The 14,842-nt window shown below is 48.5% G+C and overlaps 2 protein-coding genes across 3 annotated transcripts in view; one reads left to right on the top strand and one right to left on the bottom strand.

Moving 5' to 3' along the window:
* The window catches only part of CLCN6 (chloride voltage-gated channel 6), a 35,248-nt gene extending 24,663 nt beyond the window's left edge, over nucleotides 1–10,585 (top strand). Inside the window, exons 14-23 of one of the 2 annotated variants that reach the window (XM_004377234.2) lie at nucleotides 91–217; nucleotides 487–640; nucleotides 775–934; nucleotides 1,022–1,128; nucleotides 2,284–2,470; nucleotides 3,326–3,483; nucleotides 3,665–3,821; nucleotides 4,515–4,622; nucleotides 4,779–4,904; nucleotides 7,684–10,585. In XM_004377234.2, the coding sequence (XP_004377291.1) occupies nucleotides 91–217; nucleotides 487–640; nucleotides 775–934; nucleotides 1,022–1,128; nucleotides 2,284–2,470; nucleotides 3,326–3,483; nucleotides 3,665–3,821; nucleotides 4,515–4,622; nucleotides 4,779–4,904; nucleotides 7,684–7,764 (1,365 nt within the window). In that variant the 3' untranslated portion in view covers nucleotides 7,765–10,585. Of the gene's footprint in view, nucleotides 1–90; nucleotides 218–486; nucleotides 641–774; nucleotides 935–1,021; nucleotides 1,129–2,283; nucleotides 2,471–3,325; nucleotides 3,484–3,664; nucleotides 3,822–4,514; nucleotides 4,623–4,778; nucleotides 5,680–7,683 lie in introns of those variants that run through there. The other variant, XM_023732186.1, reaches the window with a different exon arrangement.
* Nucleotides 10,586–13,540: 2,955 nt separating this feature from the next.
* Nucleotides 13,541–14,842, bottom strand: NPPA (natriuretic peptide A). The gene is made up of 3 exons (XM_004377301.2): nucleotides 14,720–14,842; nucleotides 14,269–14,595; nucleotides 13,541–13,552 (listed from the first exon to the last, which is right to left on the bottom strand). The coding sequence occupies exons 1-3, from the start codon at nucleotides 14,840–14,842 to the stop codon at nucleotides 13,541–13,543; spliced, it is 462 nt and encodes a 153-aa protein (XP_004377358.2).

The following is a 14,842-nucleotide window of genomic DNA, read 5'->3' as shown; positions in this document are numbered from 1 at the left end:
CTTGCCCTACCTTGCTGGAAACCTACGGGAAGACTCAAGAGTGTCCTGATCTGGTGCCCTCGTGCTGACTTTTTGATTCCTGCTTCTTAGGTCACATCAGAAGACGTGAATTCAAGTATCAAGACCTTTTTTTGTCCCAATGAGACCTACAATGACATGGCCACCCTCTTCTTCAATCCTCAGGAGTCAGCTATCCTTCAGCTCTTCCACCAAGATGGTGAGTCTCGACTCTTCAACCCATTACTGGGTGTTTGTTATCCCTGTGTCCCTTCCGTTGCCCCGTAAACAGAGACGGGCTTGCCCTTAATGCTGATCAACAACAGGACTTTTCCTATATACTACCCACTCAGACCATAGATTAGGGTCTCAGCCTCCGGTGTTGGCAGGGGAGCTGGCTGGGGCTTGGAAGGGCCTGCTGGGAGCTGCGCTGGCCTGGGTCCTGGGCCAGCATCTGCGGTGGGACTCAGGGCGGGTCTTGCCTTGCAGGTACTTTCAGCCCCATCACTTTGGCCTTGTTCTTCGTCCTCTATTTCTTGCTTGCCTGTTGGACTTATGGCATTTCTGTTCCAAGTGGCCTTTTTGTGCCTTCTCTGCTGTGTGGAGCTGCTTTTGGACGTTTAGTTGCCAATGTTCTGAAAAGGTACTCTGTGTATGTATATATGCACATGCCTTTGTGCGCATATGTGTACATGTGCACAAGTGTGCAAACCAAGGGCCTCCCCATCACGTACCAATATGATTCTAAGCCATGTTCTCGGTTTCCTTCTTCACTAGCTACATTGGATTGGGCCACATCTATTCAGGAACCTTTGCCCTGATTGGTGCTGCAGCTTTCCTGGGTGGGGTTGTCCGCATGACCATCAGCCTCACAGTCATCCTGATTGAGTCCACCAACGAGATTACATATGGGCTCCCCATTATGGTCACACTGATGGTGAGCATATCCCTTCTCGGCCTCTTTCTGGTCCAGGGCTAAGTTTGCCCCACAGGACCTATTTCAAGTCTTTGCTTTGTGTTTCAGGTAGCCAAATGGACGGGGGACTTTTTCAATAAGGGCATTTACGATATCCATGTGGGCCTGCGAGGAGTGCCACTTCTGGAATGGGAGACAGAGGTGGAAATGGACAAGTAAGGCCGTGATTCCTTTTCACGTCCTAGTTTCAGACTGTATAAGCTCTAGGGCCTCAGGAATGTTTGTATTCTGGTAGGAAACAGGAATGTTTGAAACAGTCACAGACGATTCTTGGGTTGGAAGAAGGTGAAACAGTAAATAACAACAGGAAGGCCCTTCAAAAAGCAAACCCTCTGTTCCTGAGTGTGTTTGGGAGTGTTGAGCAGCACAGCATGGCTGGGAGCACGGACCAGAGGGTCCTGGTGGGAATGGGACACAGTGGGAGCTGACGTTGGCCGAGTCTGTGCTTCCTGGATTTGTTTGGCTCCTGCAGCATTCTGATTAAATGTGGCTGCTCTCCCAGAAGAGGCCTATCAGAAGAGGCCTCTGGATAGTTTGTGCTATGATTCCATTTTTAAACTTAGGGCATACTAAGCTCTGGGAGTGAGGACTGTCTGCTCCCCATGCGCCTAGCAAAGAGCTGTACCATCAGTGATGATTCTGGGTGTGATCACCTAATAATCGTCAGTCCACAAACACTTTGGGCTTCCTATGTCTGAATATCAGGCAAGGTCTTTATAGTCTAATGCAGGAGTCGACAAGCTTTTTCTGTCAAGGGCCAGATAGTAAATATTTTCAGCTTTGCAGGCCATTCAGTCTCTGTTACAACTACTCTGCCGCTACAGCACCAAAGCTGCCCATAGGACAGTACGCAAATGAATGAGCGTGGCCGGATGTGACCTGTGGGCTATAGCTTGCCTACGCCTGGTCTACAGGAAGACCCAAGCATATATATTTTTCAGTTTCAGTGGTATAATTAGTAACCCTGCAGCAATACGTGGATGTGCTGTGGGAGTGCCAGAAGGGGATGGCTAACCATCGGGCAAGCTGATGGGGTTCATGGTGAAAGGACATTCGTGTCAAGCTAAGGGATGAGTAAAAGCCCACCAGTCTGACAAAGAGGGGAAGGGGGTTGGAGGCATCGGGAATGGCACGTGTAGAGGGGGTGGAGGTACAAGGAATGCATTGGGCTGAAGGAGCCACTAGAGATGGTCCAAAAGAAGGCCCCAGTAGTCCAGGTGGTGCAGGAGGACCGGGCAGCCCCATCAGCTCCTGGAGCTGTGTGCTCCGTGGTGAGGCTGGGTGCTTCCCTCTCCTCCCCCCGCCCCTAGACTGAGAGCCAGTGACATCATGGAGCCCAACCTGACCTACGTCTACCCACACACCCGCATCCAGTCGCTGGTCAGCATCCTGCGCACCACGGTCCACCACGCCTTCCCAGTGGTCACGGAGAACCGGGGCAATGAGAAGGAGTTCATGAAGGGCAACCAGCTCATCAGTAACAACATCAAATTCAAGGTAACAAAACCAGCCAGAGAGGAAAGGCGAGTGGGAGGAGACACACTGACCTAGTGCTTGCCACACCTCTGGAAGGGAGGGCGTGGCAGCTCTTAGGAACAGTTGGCATACTGTTTTCATTATATGCGACAGCAGGTATAGAATCGGTAGCAAGCGTAGGCTTTCTTAGGCCATCTACACAGGCATTCCTTCTTGCCCTAGGAAGCCATGAATTTTTAATCAGCAGGCTTCATTCATTATTTACTGTGTGTGCACTGTGTCTGGGAGGGTTCTAGACTTACTAGCAACAGAAACGCAGTCTGGCCTACCTAAGCAAGAAGAACTCAACTGGAAGCCTTGGGACTGACAGATAGCTAAAGAACCAGAATCAGATGCTCTGGGGACAAAGGTGGCAGGGTGCCAGGAGCCAGTGGGCTCTCTTTAGGGACCAGGAAGAATTGGCACTGGCTGGTCTCTGTCCTTGGGTCGCTCCAGATTCAAAACCCAGAGGGAGAGAGTCTAGTTGCCTTCCTTGAGTCATGTGCCTACCCCTTGGCATTGCTGGCTGAGGCTGGGGGGCATTTCCCCCAAGATATGACATAGGACAGGGGTTGTTCTCCAATGGAGAATTGAAGAGCTAGTCCCAAATCAAAGGAGTGGGAATGTTGGGTCACTAAGGATCACAGGGTCTTAGCCAAGTGCTGGGACTCAGAGGCTCATTTGAATGACAAGCCCTTGAGTCGCTGTGAACATTTCTTTCCATTCCTATATCGCTGTATGCTTTTGACCTTCACTGTCATCCAAATCTTAAACCAGCTGGTGTGCTCATGCGCAGCAGCCCACGGCCTCTGCCACCCTCACCCCTCCCATCTGCAGAAATCTAGCATCCTCACACGAGCCGGCGAGCAGCGCAAGCGGAGCCAGTCCATGAAGTCCTACCCCTCGAGCGAGCTGCGCAATGTGTGTGACGAGCACATCGCCTCTGAAGAGCAGGCCGAGAAGGAGGACCTGCTGCAGCAGATGCTGGAAAGGAGGTGAGAGGAGCTGTGTGGGAGACCGGCAGGTCTACTCTATGAGGGCACTAGGGCCAGCAGGGGACCAGGTGTTGTTGCCCAGTTCCTGGGTTTTCCGGGAATTGGGGAGTGGGTTGGGGGACGTGGCGAGAAGTGGTCCTGCTGAAGGTGTACTAGGCTGCATCTGGTTTTTGTGTAACAGATACACCCCCTACCCCAACCTGTACCCTGACCAGTCCCCGAGTGAAGACTGGACCATGGAGGAGCGCTTCCGCCCTCTGACCTTCCACGGCCTGATCCTTCGGTCGCAACTGGTCACCCTGCTTGTCCGAGGAGTTTGTTATTCTGAAAATCAGTCAGTAAGTCTTGCTTCTTGTTAGCACGGGATTCTGGAAGGCACGGGAGTGGTAGGAACACGTTCCTTGTACCTCAGGAGAGGAGAGGCGGTTCTTTGGGAGTTCTTGTACGAGTAGGATGCTGTTGCGCAGCAAGCATAGCTTCCCCTCCGTCGGTGAAGTCAGCGTCTCCTCCAGGTGCTGATAAGCAGGGGAGCAGTGGGAGGGTGTGTTTCCAGCCAGAGCTCTTCACTTTGTCTCTGGGCCAGGTGTTCCCAGCGCCCCCTAGTGACCTCCCGAAGTCTGACAGGATTGGGCTTTTTAATACCCTTCCCGTACGTGTTTCTGGTCTGAATGAACTTTTTTACATGTGTTAGCAAAAGAAATACTATTTTGCCTGTTAATTCCACGTAGTCTTATTTTTTCTTTCATTTTGTTTTCGTAGCGTTAAGTGGGGCATTATTTCAGAATAACGCATTTTCATTCTTTAGATGAGGAAAGGGACGTGCAGAGAGGTTAGGAAACACGCCCAGGATCACACAGCTAGGAATCAGCCCAGAACTGGCTTTGAGTCAAGATGTCTGACTCCAGAGCCACTGCCTGGCACCATCTCCCTCTCAGCTGGGGGATATGCGCCTGAAGGGGGAGGGAGTCCAAAGTGTGACCTCCCCAGTCACTGCTGCTCGGTGCGAGGACAGTGTCTTGGTTGGATTGCAGAGTGCCAGCCAGCCACGCCTTTCTTATGCGGAGATGGCCGAGGATTACCCACGGTACCCTGACATCCATGACCTGGACCTGACGCTGCTGAACCCACGGATGATCGTGGTGAGAGGGGCTGTCCCTTTGGGAAGGATGTCACTGACATTGGCCTGCAGGGAGCGCTGCTGTGGCTCCTTCTGAGCTCGGCCGGTATGTACCGTTTGTGTCTGATCCTGGGGTAGAAATGGTCACAGGTGATCTGTGTTTGTCTCCTCTCTGCAGGACGTCACCCCATACATGAACCCCTCACCCTTTACTGTTTCACCGAATACCCACGTCTCCCAAGTCTTCAATCTGTTCAGAACGATGGGCCTGCGGCACTTGCCAGTGGTGAACGCTGTGGGAGAGGTGAGTGGAGTTCTGTGTGGAGAAGACCTGTGTGTTGGCGGCCGTGTGCCCTGCTGTCCATCCATCCACCCGCCTTCCAATGACAGGGATGCTCAGCCAGGAGGAAGCATTATGATCCCAGAGGAAGGTGCCTTAATCTAAAACCCCGGTGCAGCTCCCCACCAAGAGTAGGAGAGCATGGGCGGGCCAAGCGAGGGGCTGGCCAGCGGGCAGTTATACAGGCAGTCCCTGGGTTACCTACGTCCGACTTATGGACAACTCATACTTAAGAACAGACTGCTGTAAAGCCTGTTATATTAAAATTTGTAATTAAAACATATAATGGTTCATAATAAGTAATGCAGGTAGTACTTTGTGATGCCTGTAAAGTGTTTCTTAAGTGTTCTATATGCATAGAAAGATAAAATATATATTATATACTACAACAGACGTTTGACTAACTGACGCTAAATAAGAACCAAGTGTACTTGTTCTGACTTACTATAAATCTGACTTAAAGGCAGACTTAGGAACAGATCTCATGCATAACCTGGGGACTGCTGGGGACTGCCTGTAGTTTCTAAAACCTTTCTCTGGGATTCGACTCTGCCTTGAATGGGTTTGGCCAGCAGATGTCGCCAGTGTGACACTGTCTTTTCTGTTTACCAGAAACACTTAGGACAGTCTCCTTTATTTTAAAATGTTTCTCTTTACCCTTGACTGGGCACCTCCTTGAGCAGGAGACCTGTTCTTTGTGTTCCCAGTTCCCTACCTATTATGGGAATTTGAAACATCGGATGAGAGAATTCCAAGCAAAATACTTTATTTTAAAATATGCAATGTTGTCGTTGGGTGCCGTTGAGTCGATTCTGACTCAATGACTCCATGTGACAGAGTAGAGCTGCCGCGTTGGGTGTTCTAGGTTTAATCCTTATGGGAGCAGATTGCTGAGTCTTTCTCCCCCAGAGCGGCTGGGTGGGTTTGAACTGCCAACCTTTCAGTTAGCAGCCAAGCACTTAACCATTGCACCACCAGGGTGCCTTTCAAAATATGCAATACCTAGTGGTTATTGCTGCATACTTTCGGATTTTTTCTTTTTTTAAGAACTTTATTGCTTTCTTATTACAAAAATAACTGTTTTTTCATTGTAGAAAAATAAGAAATTCAGATAAATAAAAACCAAGAAGAACCAGACCCTTACCTCTACCATCCAGGGCCAGTCAGGTTAACTTTTCAGAATATATGCTTTCAATCTTTTTTATCTGTACATCTAGAAATAGAGATTTTATTTATCAAGTTTTAATGGAAAGGAAATCATTATTCATACTGTCTAATAGAGAGCCTGATTTGCAGCCCTGGTGGTATAGTGGTTAAGCGCTCGGCTGCTAACCAAAAGGTTGGAGGTTTGAACCCGCCAGCCGCTCCATGGGAGAAAGATGTGGCAGTCTGCTTCCATAAAGAGTACAGCCTTGAAAACCCTATGGGGCAGCTCTACTCTGTCCTACAGGGTCAATATCAGTCAGAATTGACTCAACAGCAATGAGTTTGGTTTTGGTTTGGATACAGGAAGTGACTGTCCATGGCAGAAAGCATTCACTCATGATATTTTAGCGGTTCTATAGCTGAACAATCACTTATTCAGTAGTTCTCTATTGTTAGACGTTTTGAGGCTTTCGATACATATTGCCAAATTGACACCCAGGAGATCATACCTCTTTAAAATAAGATAATTTCATACAGCAGAACCCTGGTGCAGCACAGCTTGTTTTTACACAGATTCTGTTGCAATAGATCAAATTGTGTTCTTTGAAATATAACTGCCGATGCAGACCAGTTCTAACACAGTTTATCACGTGGCTTTGGTGTGGTTGGCACCAGTGAGAAATGTGAACCACTATAATGAATTGTGAAAAATGACTCTCCTGGGTCGTTCTGAAAGGTGGGAATGATGAGGTTTAGCAGGGACTACAGTTGTTACGAAGGAACCTTGGTGGTGCAGTGGTTAAACACTTGGCTGCTAAATGAAAGATCAGCAGTTCAAACCCACCAGCCACCCTGCAGAAGAAAAGGCCTGGTGATCTGCTCCCATAAAGATTACAGCCCAGGAAACCCTATGGGGCAGTTCGACTCTGTTGCTATGAGTCGGAATTGACTCAGTGGGACACAGCAACACCTGTTGTATGCATGTATGAAGCAGGCTAGGTGTGGTGGCACTGAGAAAGGTAGAGAGCGTGTGCCCTGTTCAAACAGACATCAAATTCAGATCTCAGCTGGCCTAACTAAAACCTTCGTAGAGTTACATTTGTCCCATAGTCCTCCAGTTTATGAACCCCTAGTTAGCTGTTTATTTTTTTCTTACCTAGACATTAGAAAGCTTTTGAAATGAGCATCCCTGATCATTTATCAAGGTCCCTGGGTGGCACAAGTTGTTTGCGATCAGCTGCTAACCTATAGGTTGGCAGTTCGAACCCATCCAGCAGCTCTGCAGAAGCAAGGTCTGGCAAACTACTTCCATAAAGATTACAGCCAAGAAAACCCTATGGAGCAGTTCTACTCTGTAACACATGGGATTGCCATGTGTTGGAATCGACTTGACAGCAGCAGGTTTGAGTTGTGGTTTTGGATCATTTGTCATCGTTAGAAAGCATTCAGTGAGTGTCTTCGCGGGGCATCTGTTCTGACCCCCACCCCCGATCTGGCTCCCTCGCTCACCACAGCAGCTGGGCGAGCGCTTTTCATTCATGTTCTTGCCAAGGAACGTTCTCTTACCAGTGATTTGGGTCTTTCTTTCCCTGCCTAGATCGTTGGGATCATCACACGGCACAACCTAACCTACGAGTTTCTGCAGGCCCGGCTGCGGCAGCACTACCAGAGCATCTGACAGCCTGCTCGGCTTCACGCTGCCTGTGCCGCTGCCCTCTCCGGAGCTGCCCAGGGAGACGGCTCACTCACATTCCAGCCTGCCCAGCTGGCTGGGGCTGTTCCAGGACACGGAAGGCTCCTAGTCACCACTCGCTTGCTCTGAAAGCCTGGAACCATCAAACACTTGGCTGGTTGGAGATCCTGGGGAGGGTATTGAACCATCAGAGTTTGGACTTTCTGATTTTCTCAGCGCATATCTTCCCATTTCCTGCTCCCCATGTTCGTACCATGCAAGTGTTGGCACAGGCCCGCTCCAGGAAGCCAGACCAGAGGTGGAAGTCAGGCCTCAGCCACTGGGGGGCAACAGAGCCATTCTTCCGCCACTCTGCACTGCTTTCCTGTGGAACCCAGCTGTTGCCTTAAACCACGGGAGGGAGTTTGGCCAAGGCAAACACTGGGGGGATGCCAGTTGCAAAATTCAGTTAATACCAAATTTGGGAATTGGGCCCTGAGAGAAAGATCCAGGCTTCAAGGACGCCTTCCTTTGTTGGGACTCTTGATACCATCTGTAGTTCATTTTGAGGGAAATGTTCTGCTTCTGGTGTGTGAGCAGGTACTCTAGGCTTGCCCTGTGGTTTGAATCTCCTTACACCCAACACCTTGCAGAAGCACAAAGCATTACAACCCCAGGAATAGTCTCTGAACGGAAAATCTTCAAATAGTGGCAGAAGTACATCCCCCCGTGTTTCTAACACTTCAGCGTTCTCGGCGTTTTTCAAATTCCTGGAGGTCTCCTAGGAACGCATTTCTACTCTGATCTGACCCTCGTCCTTTTCATCCTCCACAGACTTCTAAACCTTGCTTAGCTTTTTATTATGCCTTCCTGGTGAAGCAGGCACAGCCAGGATCTTGGCATTACCCTTCAAAGTTAACTGAAAGCAGGGTGCCCCTCAGTGAAACTGCTAACTTCACTTAGGGGAATGGTACAGTTTTTTATAAGCTGGAAGGGAGTAGAGTCCTGAGCTAGTGACCACTAAAAGGTGTGTGAAGCAGCTGGGAAAGCCAGAGTGTTACGTTAAAGCAGATGGTTTATTCGAGGAAGAGGGTATCTACCTTTCATAAACTTCTCTCACTCCCTGGCTGCTAGCTGTCCACAACCTGCTGGGGGCTCAGAAATGGAAACTCCCAGAGGGCCTGCAGCACTGTGGGGGAGATGCTCCCTGCCAGCATAAAACACAGGAACCCCCTCGTTTCTTTCAGTGACTTAGTTTCTCTCCAGGCTGGTTAAAATTTGCCCGCATTCCTGAATTGGCACCAAAACCGAGCCTTTGGGTCTCAGGTGGGCGTTCATTTTCCTCCTACTCCTGCTCACTTCTCTACACATTTGTCAGAGTCTTCATCCTGACAGGCAGTCCTGAGCAGGTGTGCTTTGGGACCCAGGATGGCAGCCTGTTGTCTCACCCTCAGCCCTGCCCCAAACTCCCTTTGCCAGCCTACCTCTCAGGCTGCGAGTAGGGCAGACCTGGCTTGGCCAGTTCAGCTCTTGAGCTCAGCACTCTCGGGAAGAATCCCACGTAAGTGAGTTGCTGCTTCTAGATCTTTTCCAACTGACCGTGGCCCCCTCCATTCAGGCCCATTTTCTCATCTCTTTGACCAAAATCAAGAGTTCAGGAAATCACAAGATCAAAAAGGTAAACCATCCACATACGACTGTGCTCCACTAGTTTCTGCTCTATTTTACAGAGGCGTCCAGAGCTTGGCCATGTCCTTTCTTCCTTTATTAAGAAGATACCCAGTTATCGAGTTGGGAGAGTGGCATGGCAGTCTGTCACGAACACCGAGTCCCCCTTGTCCACGACTCTCTGAAGCGGGCAGAATTGAAGTCCTGCAAGAGGACCTCTGGCCTCCAAAGCAGGGTGGGTCCCCTGCCACTGGCCTTGAGGCCGCCCTGAGGTGATTGTTGCTGAAATTTGTCTCTTGTGCACATTGCATTGTATTTGAGTCGCCAGATATTTTGTTCCCAGAGATAGTAGAATGCAAATACCTCCCTGCCCTCCTGAACCAGCTGGATGACCCAGGGCCCAGGGTCCTCTGCAGAGGCACACTGTTTCCTTACCTCTGGTCTGCATCTGCCCTTTCCAGAAAAGCCCAAAGATAGCAGTTTCTCCACTTGTAACAGAATAGCTGTAAGCCTTGTCCTTTGAGTTCTGTGTTAGAAACCAGACCAACATTTCCAAAATCTTCCCGATTCCCCAGCCCCAGAGAGCTCGGCTTCTATCACCTCCCAGTGACAAGGCACCTCAATAAAACACACACCAATGGGGGCAGGGCCTGGGCCTGATTGGAGGTTCTTTCTGTGTCTCCGGCTTGCTGTGCTGTGGTTGAGGCGACTGGGGAGGGGGCACAAAAGTCTGGTCCTGCCCTTCCCTCTCTGGGAATGATTTGATCCTGATCTTGTTTAACTAACAGTTCCAAGCTGGAACAGACAGTTGCTTGCTTGGCCCAGCCGAGCATATCACATTTCTGAGGCAAAATTGCACACCGACCTGGTCCTCATGGATGGAGGAGAGCGCCTCCTTGAGGGCCTGTGCAGTACTGACGCGCAGTGTTGCCCCAGCTCCTGTGGGCTTTGGCCATTTCACAGCAGCAGCTTCCTCTTTTCTGTTTGCACTGTTTGTTAATACAGTAATGTTGGCTAATTCCACTGTGTATATAAATTGTATTTTTTTTAACTTGTAAAAATCTATTTTTATTTGAACTTTTGGAACTTGGAAGTTCTCATTGTAACTGTAACATGTCAGAATAAAATGCCTTCATCTGTCTCCTTTAGCCTTTTGTCTCCACGGTGCTTTTTTTTAGCATAGTACTTGGTTTTTTATTTATTCCCTCCCTCTTTCTAATATGTAAAAATTGCAAAGCTGGAAAGTAGTTTTATAGTCTCTGTTCTCTCCTTGTGTAGCTCTCCCAGCATACCTCATCAGTTCAGGGGAGTCCACTTGTCTGTGTTAGATAGCTACCTTAATCATAACACATTAGTCCTGTGGATCCTAGCAAAAATCATGAAGTTACCACTACTCTGTTTTTCTCTTCAAAAGTACACATTTAAAAAATAAACAAAAAACACACCAGTTGCCATTGATTCAATTCCAACACATGGCGGCCCCCTGTGTTCCATAGAGTTTTCCACAGCTGAGATTTTGGAAGTAGATCTCCAGGGCTTTCTTCCGAGGCACCTCTGGGTAGATCCGAACCACCAATCTCTGGGTTAGCAGTTTAGCATGTTAACCATTACGCCACCCAAGGGCTCCATGACCACATCACATTTTGTTTAATGCAATGCGTTGCATCTTGTTTAAATGTGTTACATCCTCCTCCTCTTATAAAGACCACCTATTCCTTCCAGGTGCTGCTTCCCAGAGCAATAGATTGAGAATCTATTTGTACTCCCAGCAGTGTGGTATTTAGGAATTTGTCTCACAAACAGATTCCCCCTGAGATTTAACCAGAAGAAATAAAAATGACAGCTGCATCTGTAGATGTTTAGACTTTGTGGGTAGCCTCTGCCAATGCCATCTGTCTGTCACTGCTTTTCGTTCACTTGGGTTTTGTTTTGCACGAAACATGACTTTCTTTGTCTGTGATCTACTTGAAGTTGCCATTCTGGCAGTGGTAGAAACGATCTAGGTCAGACATTCGGGCTCCTTCACCTATCCCTAAGTCTTCTCCAAGTTGTAGGGGCATCTTCTACCTTATGTATATGGCACTTTAAGTAGATTCCATCGGATGAGAACCCGCTGTGTTTCAATGACACCTTGGGAATCTGCCTAGCCACCAGTCTTCCCCTCCTAGGAACTCACACTCCCCTGTGCTGGGTCTCAGAGCCTGCTTTGGCCAGATGGCTGTGCCTGTCTCTTTACCCTTGTCTTTGTTTGGCATTCTCTGCTTCTTGGTTTTCTGCCCTTCAGCTTGAAGTTCAAGTAAGGCACATCTTTATTGGAAGTGGTTAGATTAGAGTTCTAGCCCCACTCCCTAACCATCAATTCTCTTCTGGCCTCCTCTCCCTTCTACAAGGAGTGAATTGCTACGTTATTTCCCCTTTTCCCAATTTCTGTACAAGACCAAGACAATTGACCAAAATTTATCTAGCACTGACTGCTATGTGCTGTAGGAGGTGCTGAAGGGGCACTTATGTTCAAGGAGCTTGCAATCGCCTGCTTTGGGGATATACACACACACAACATTGTGTCATATTGTAACAGTTATATATGCAGTGCTGCCAGTGGAAAAAGGAAGAAGAGATTATTTTTTTTACCGGCACATGGTATCAGGGAAGACTTCAGGGAAGAAGTGGCATTTGCAATGAGCTTTGAGGAATGAACAGAATGTTCTCAGGAGGACTGGATTAAGGGCATTCTAGGTGGAAGGAACAGCATAAGTAAGGGCACAGAGAGGGGCATAGGTAGGTATAGGAGGGCTGAAGGAGTAGCACAGGATCTGATGTGGAGAGCAAAGTCCAGGTGGGTACAGATGGGAAAATAGGTTAGAGTACTACTGCCTGTTCTAGGCGAACTTAATGCCTGGTATTTTCTGCTTAGGACAACACCTTTTTCAGAAGCAGATTAAAAAATGCTGCATCTGCCCCAGTGGTCTTCATAGTCTCAGTAAAATTCACAAGTCCAGGCACCGTGGACTTGAATTAGGGAAAGATGACGGCTATATTTTAGGCATATGTGTTAACACCCAAAAGACACATAAACTCTCCATCAGCAGAGCAAGCATTTTTCTTCCCTTTCTCAGTTTTTAAACCCAACACGCTGCCTTCTTTTTTCCAAACCAGAAGTGCAACTCACTCGCCTCCAGCAGCTAACTCTCTCAAAATGTATCAGAGGAAATTCAGCTAGTACTCTCAAATTATAGGGTGCTTTTTAAAAATAACTGTAACCAAGAAGCCTATAAGCACAAAAATTGTCTATTGAGCACGAACTACGTTAGATGTAACCAGAAAGTAAGTCCAGTTGTTTGTAAATCTGTGTTTCAATAAATAAGTGCTCTGGATGTGAGCAAATTTAAACTAAACTTTCTCCTGGGGCTTTCTTGGGACTCATGACTGAGGCTGGAATGAAAGGCAGAGCAGGTTTGAGGCCAAAAAAAAAAAAAAAGAAGGGAGGGAGGAAGGAATGAAAGGGAGAAAGAAACTGAGAACTCCTCTGAGAAAGGGTAAAATGACAAGGAATTTAAAAAAAAACAAAAAACCTTGTTGCCGTCAATTCCGACTTATAGGACAGAGTAGAACTGCCCACATAGGGTTCCCAAGACTGTAATCTTTATGAAAGCAGACTGCCACATCTTTCTCCCTTGGATTGGCTGATGGATTCAAACCATTGACTTTTTGATTAACATCCGTATGCTTAACCACTGTACCACCAGGGCTTCTTTGACAAGGAAAATTGGGCTGGATTCTCTTCCCCTGGAAACGAAAGAAATCACACCAACCCAAGCCATGGGCCTCTGTCCGTGGTGCTGACATTTATTCATTTTTCAAACCGCTTTCAGTAGCAGGTGGGGTGTATCCTAAACGTTAATGGCATGGGGGTAGGAGAGGCGGGGGAAGACACAATTAACCCATTTTATCTACACTTAGCATAAAACAGGGGAAACGTTGACCAGAATCTGCCGCTGGAACAGGTGCTCGTCAACTCAATGGCAATGGGATGGAACAAGGTTGAGTGGGAGATCCCAGGGGGTGAGGGTCTCGGAGTCTGCCCGGGTCTGGACCACCTTTTCCTCCCTGGCCGTTATCTTCGGTACTACAAAGAGAACACAGACATGTTTGGGTTGGTGACCAGCTCTACTGGAGAAGTCAGCTTTGGATGCCAGTGCTACATCTCTGAACTTGACCTCTGACCAGTTAATTCTATCAGCCCCCACGCCCAGCCTGATGACCCTCTGAGTTTCATGAACTGGTAAACAAATTACTCATTAGGAGCTAGTGAGGGCAGCCCTAGTCAATTTTATTTGATTTTTTGGGATCTTGCAATTCTCGGAAGGAACATGAACACCAATTAGTAGTGGGTCTATGGACATTTTAATTTCCCTGTGCTAGTGGCAGTAGGAAGGAGCCCTGGTGGCACAGTCGTTAAGTGCTCGACTGAGAACCGAAAGTTCAGTAGTTCGAACTCACCAGCCACTCCGAGGGAAAAAGATGTGGCAGTCTGCTTCCATAAAGAGTTACAGCCTTGGAAACGCTATGGGCCGGTTCTACTCTGTCCTATAGCATTGCTATGAGTCAGAATTGACTTGACGGCAATGCGGCAATGGGTAGTGGCAGTAGCTGAGGATGATGGCTTTTGTCCTGATGGGTCACTCACTGAGTTAGGACAGAAATTTCAAAGGGAACAAACCTTTATGCTGGCCCCTTTCCTGCTGAAAGTGTCCCCTGGTCGTGTTCTTTGACAAGGTTTCAGCTTCAACAAAACCACAATCTCTTTCCTTCCCACCCCATTTCTACCCCCACTCCTCTTACCCGGAAACTGTTGCAGCCGAAGCCACTCTGGGCTCCAATCCTGTCAATCCTGCCCCCGAAGCAGCTGGACCTCCGCAGGCTCCGAGGGGCAGTGAGCAGTGCCCTCAGCTTGCTTTTCAGGAGGGCAGATCTTTCAGAGGGGTCCCAGGAGCCCCTCCCAAGGGCATCGCCATCTCGCTGGGCTGGGCTGACCTCCCTGGTCCACGGAGGCACCTCAGGGAGGGAGCTGAGAGCCACCCCAGCCTCATCATTCTGCTCATTTAGTACTTGTGGGGGCATGACCTCATCTTCTAAAGGCATCTTGTCTTCCAAACGGTCCAGCAAATTCTTTACAAAAGGAAAATACAGGGAAAGGGAGAGGTCTCATGGACTTGGAAAAAATCACCAGAAATAGGCACAGTATCAGAAATCCCCTTGGTCCCAGGCTGAGCCCCCTTTTTTTTGGCCTTACCTTGAAATCCATCAGGTCTGCGTTGGACACGGATGTGTACACAGGGTTCACTCTGATTTGACCTGGGAGTTGAAATGCCAGGAGAAGGAGGAAGCCCACGGTGGTGGTGGAGAAGGAGCCCAT

Source organism: Trichechus manatus, unplaced genomic scaffold (assembly GCF_000243295.1).
Source record: "Trichechus manatus latirostris isolate Lorelei unplaced genomic scaffold, TriManLat1.0 scaffold00048, whole genome shotgun sequence".
Lineage (NCBI taxonomy): Eukaryota > Metazoa > Chordata > Mammalia > Sirenia > Trichechidae > Trichechus > Trichechus manatus.
Note: the sequence above shows the minus strand (reverse complement) of the source record. Positions and strands in the feature narration are given on the sequence as shown.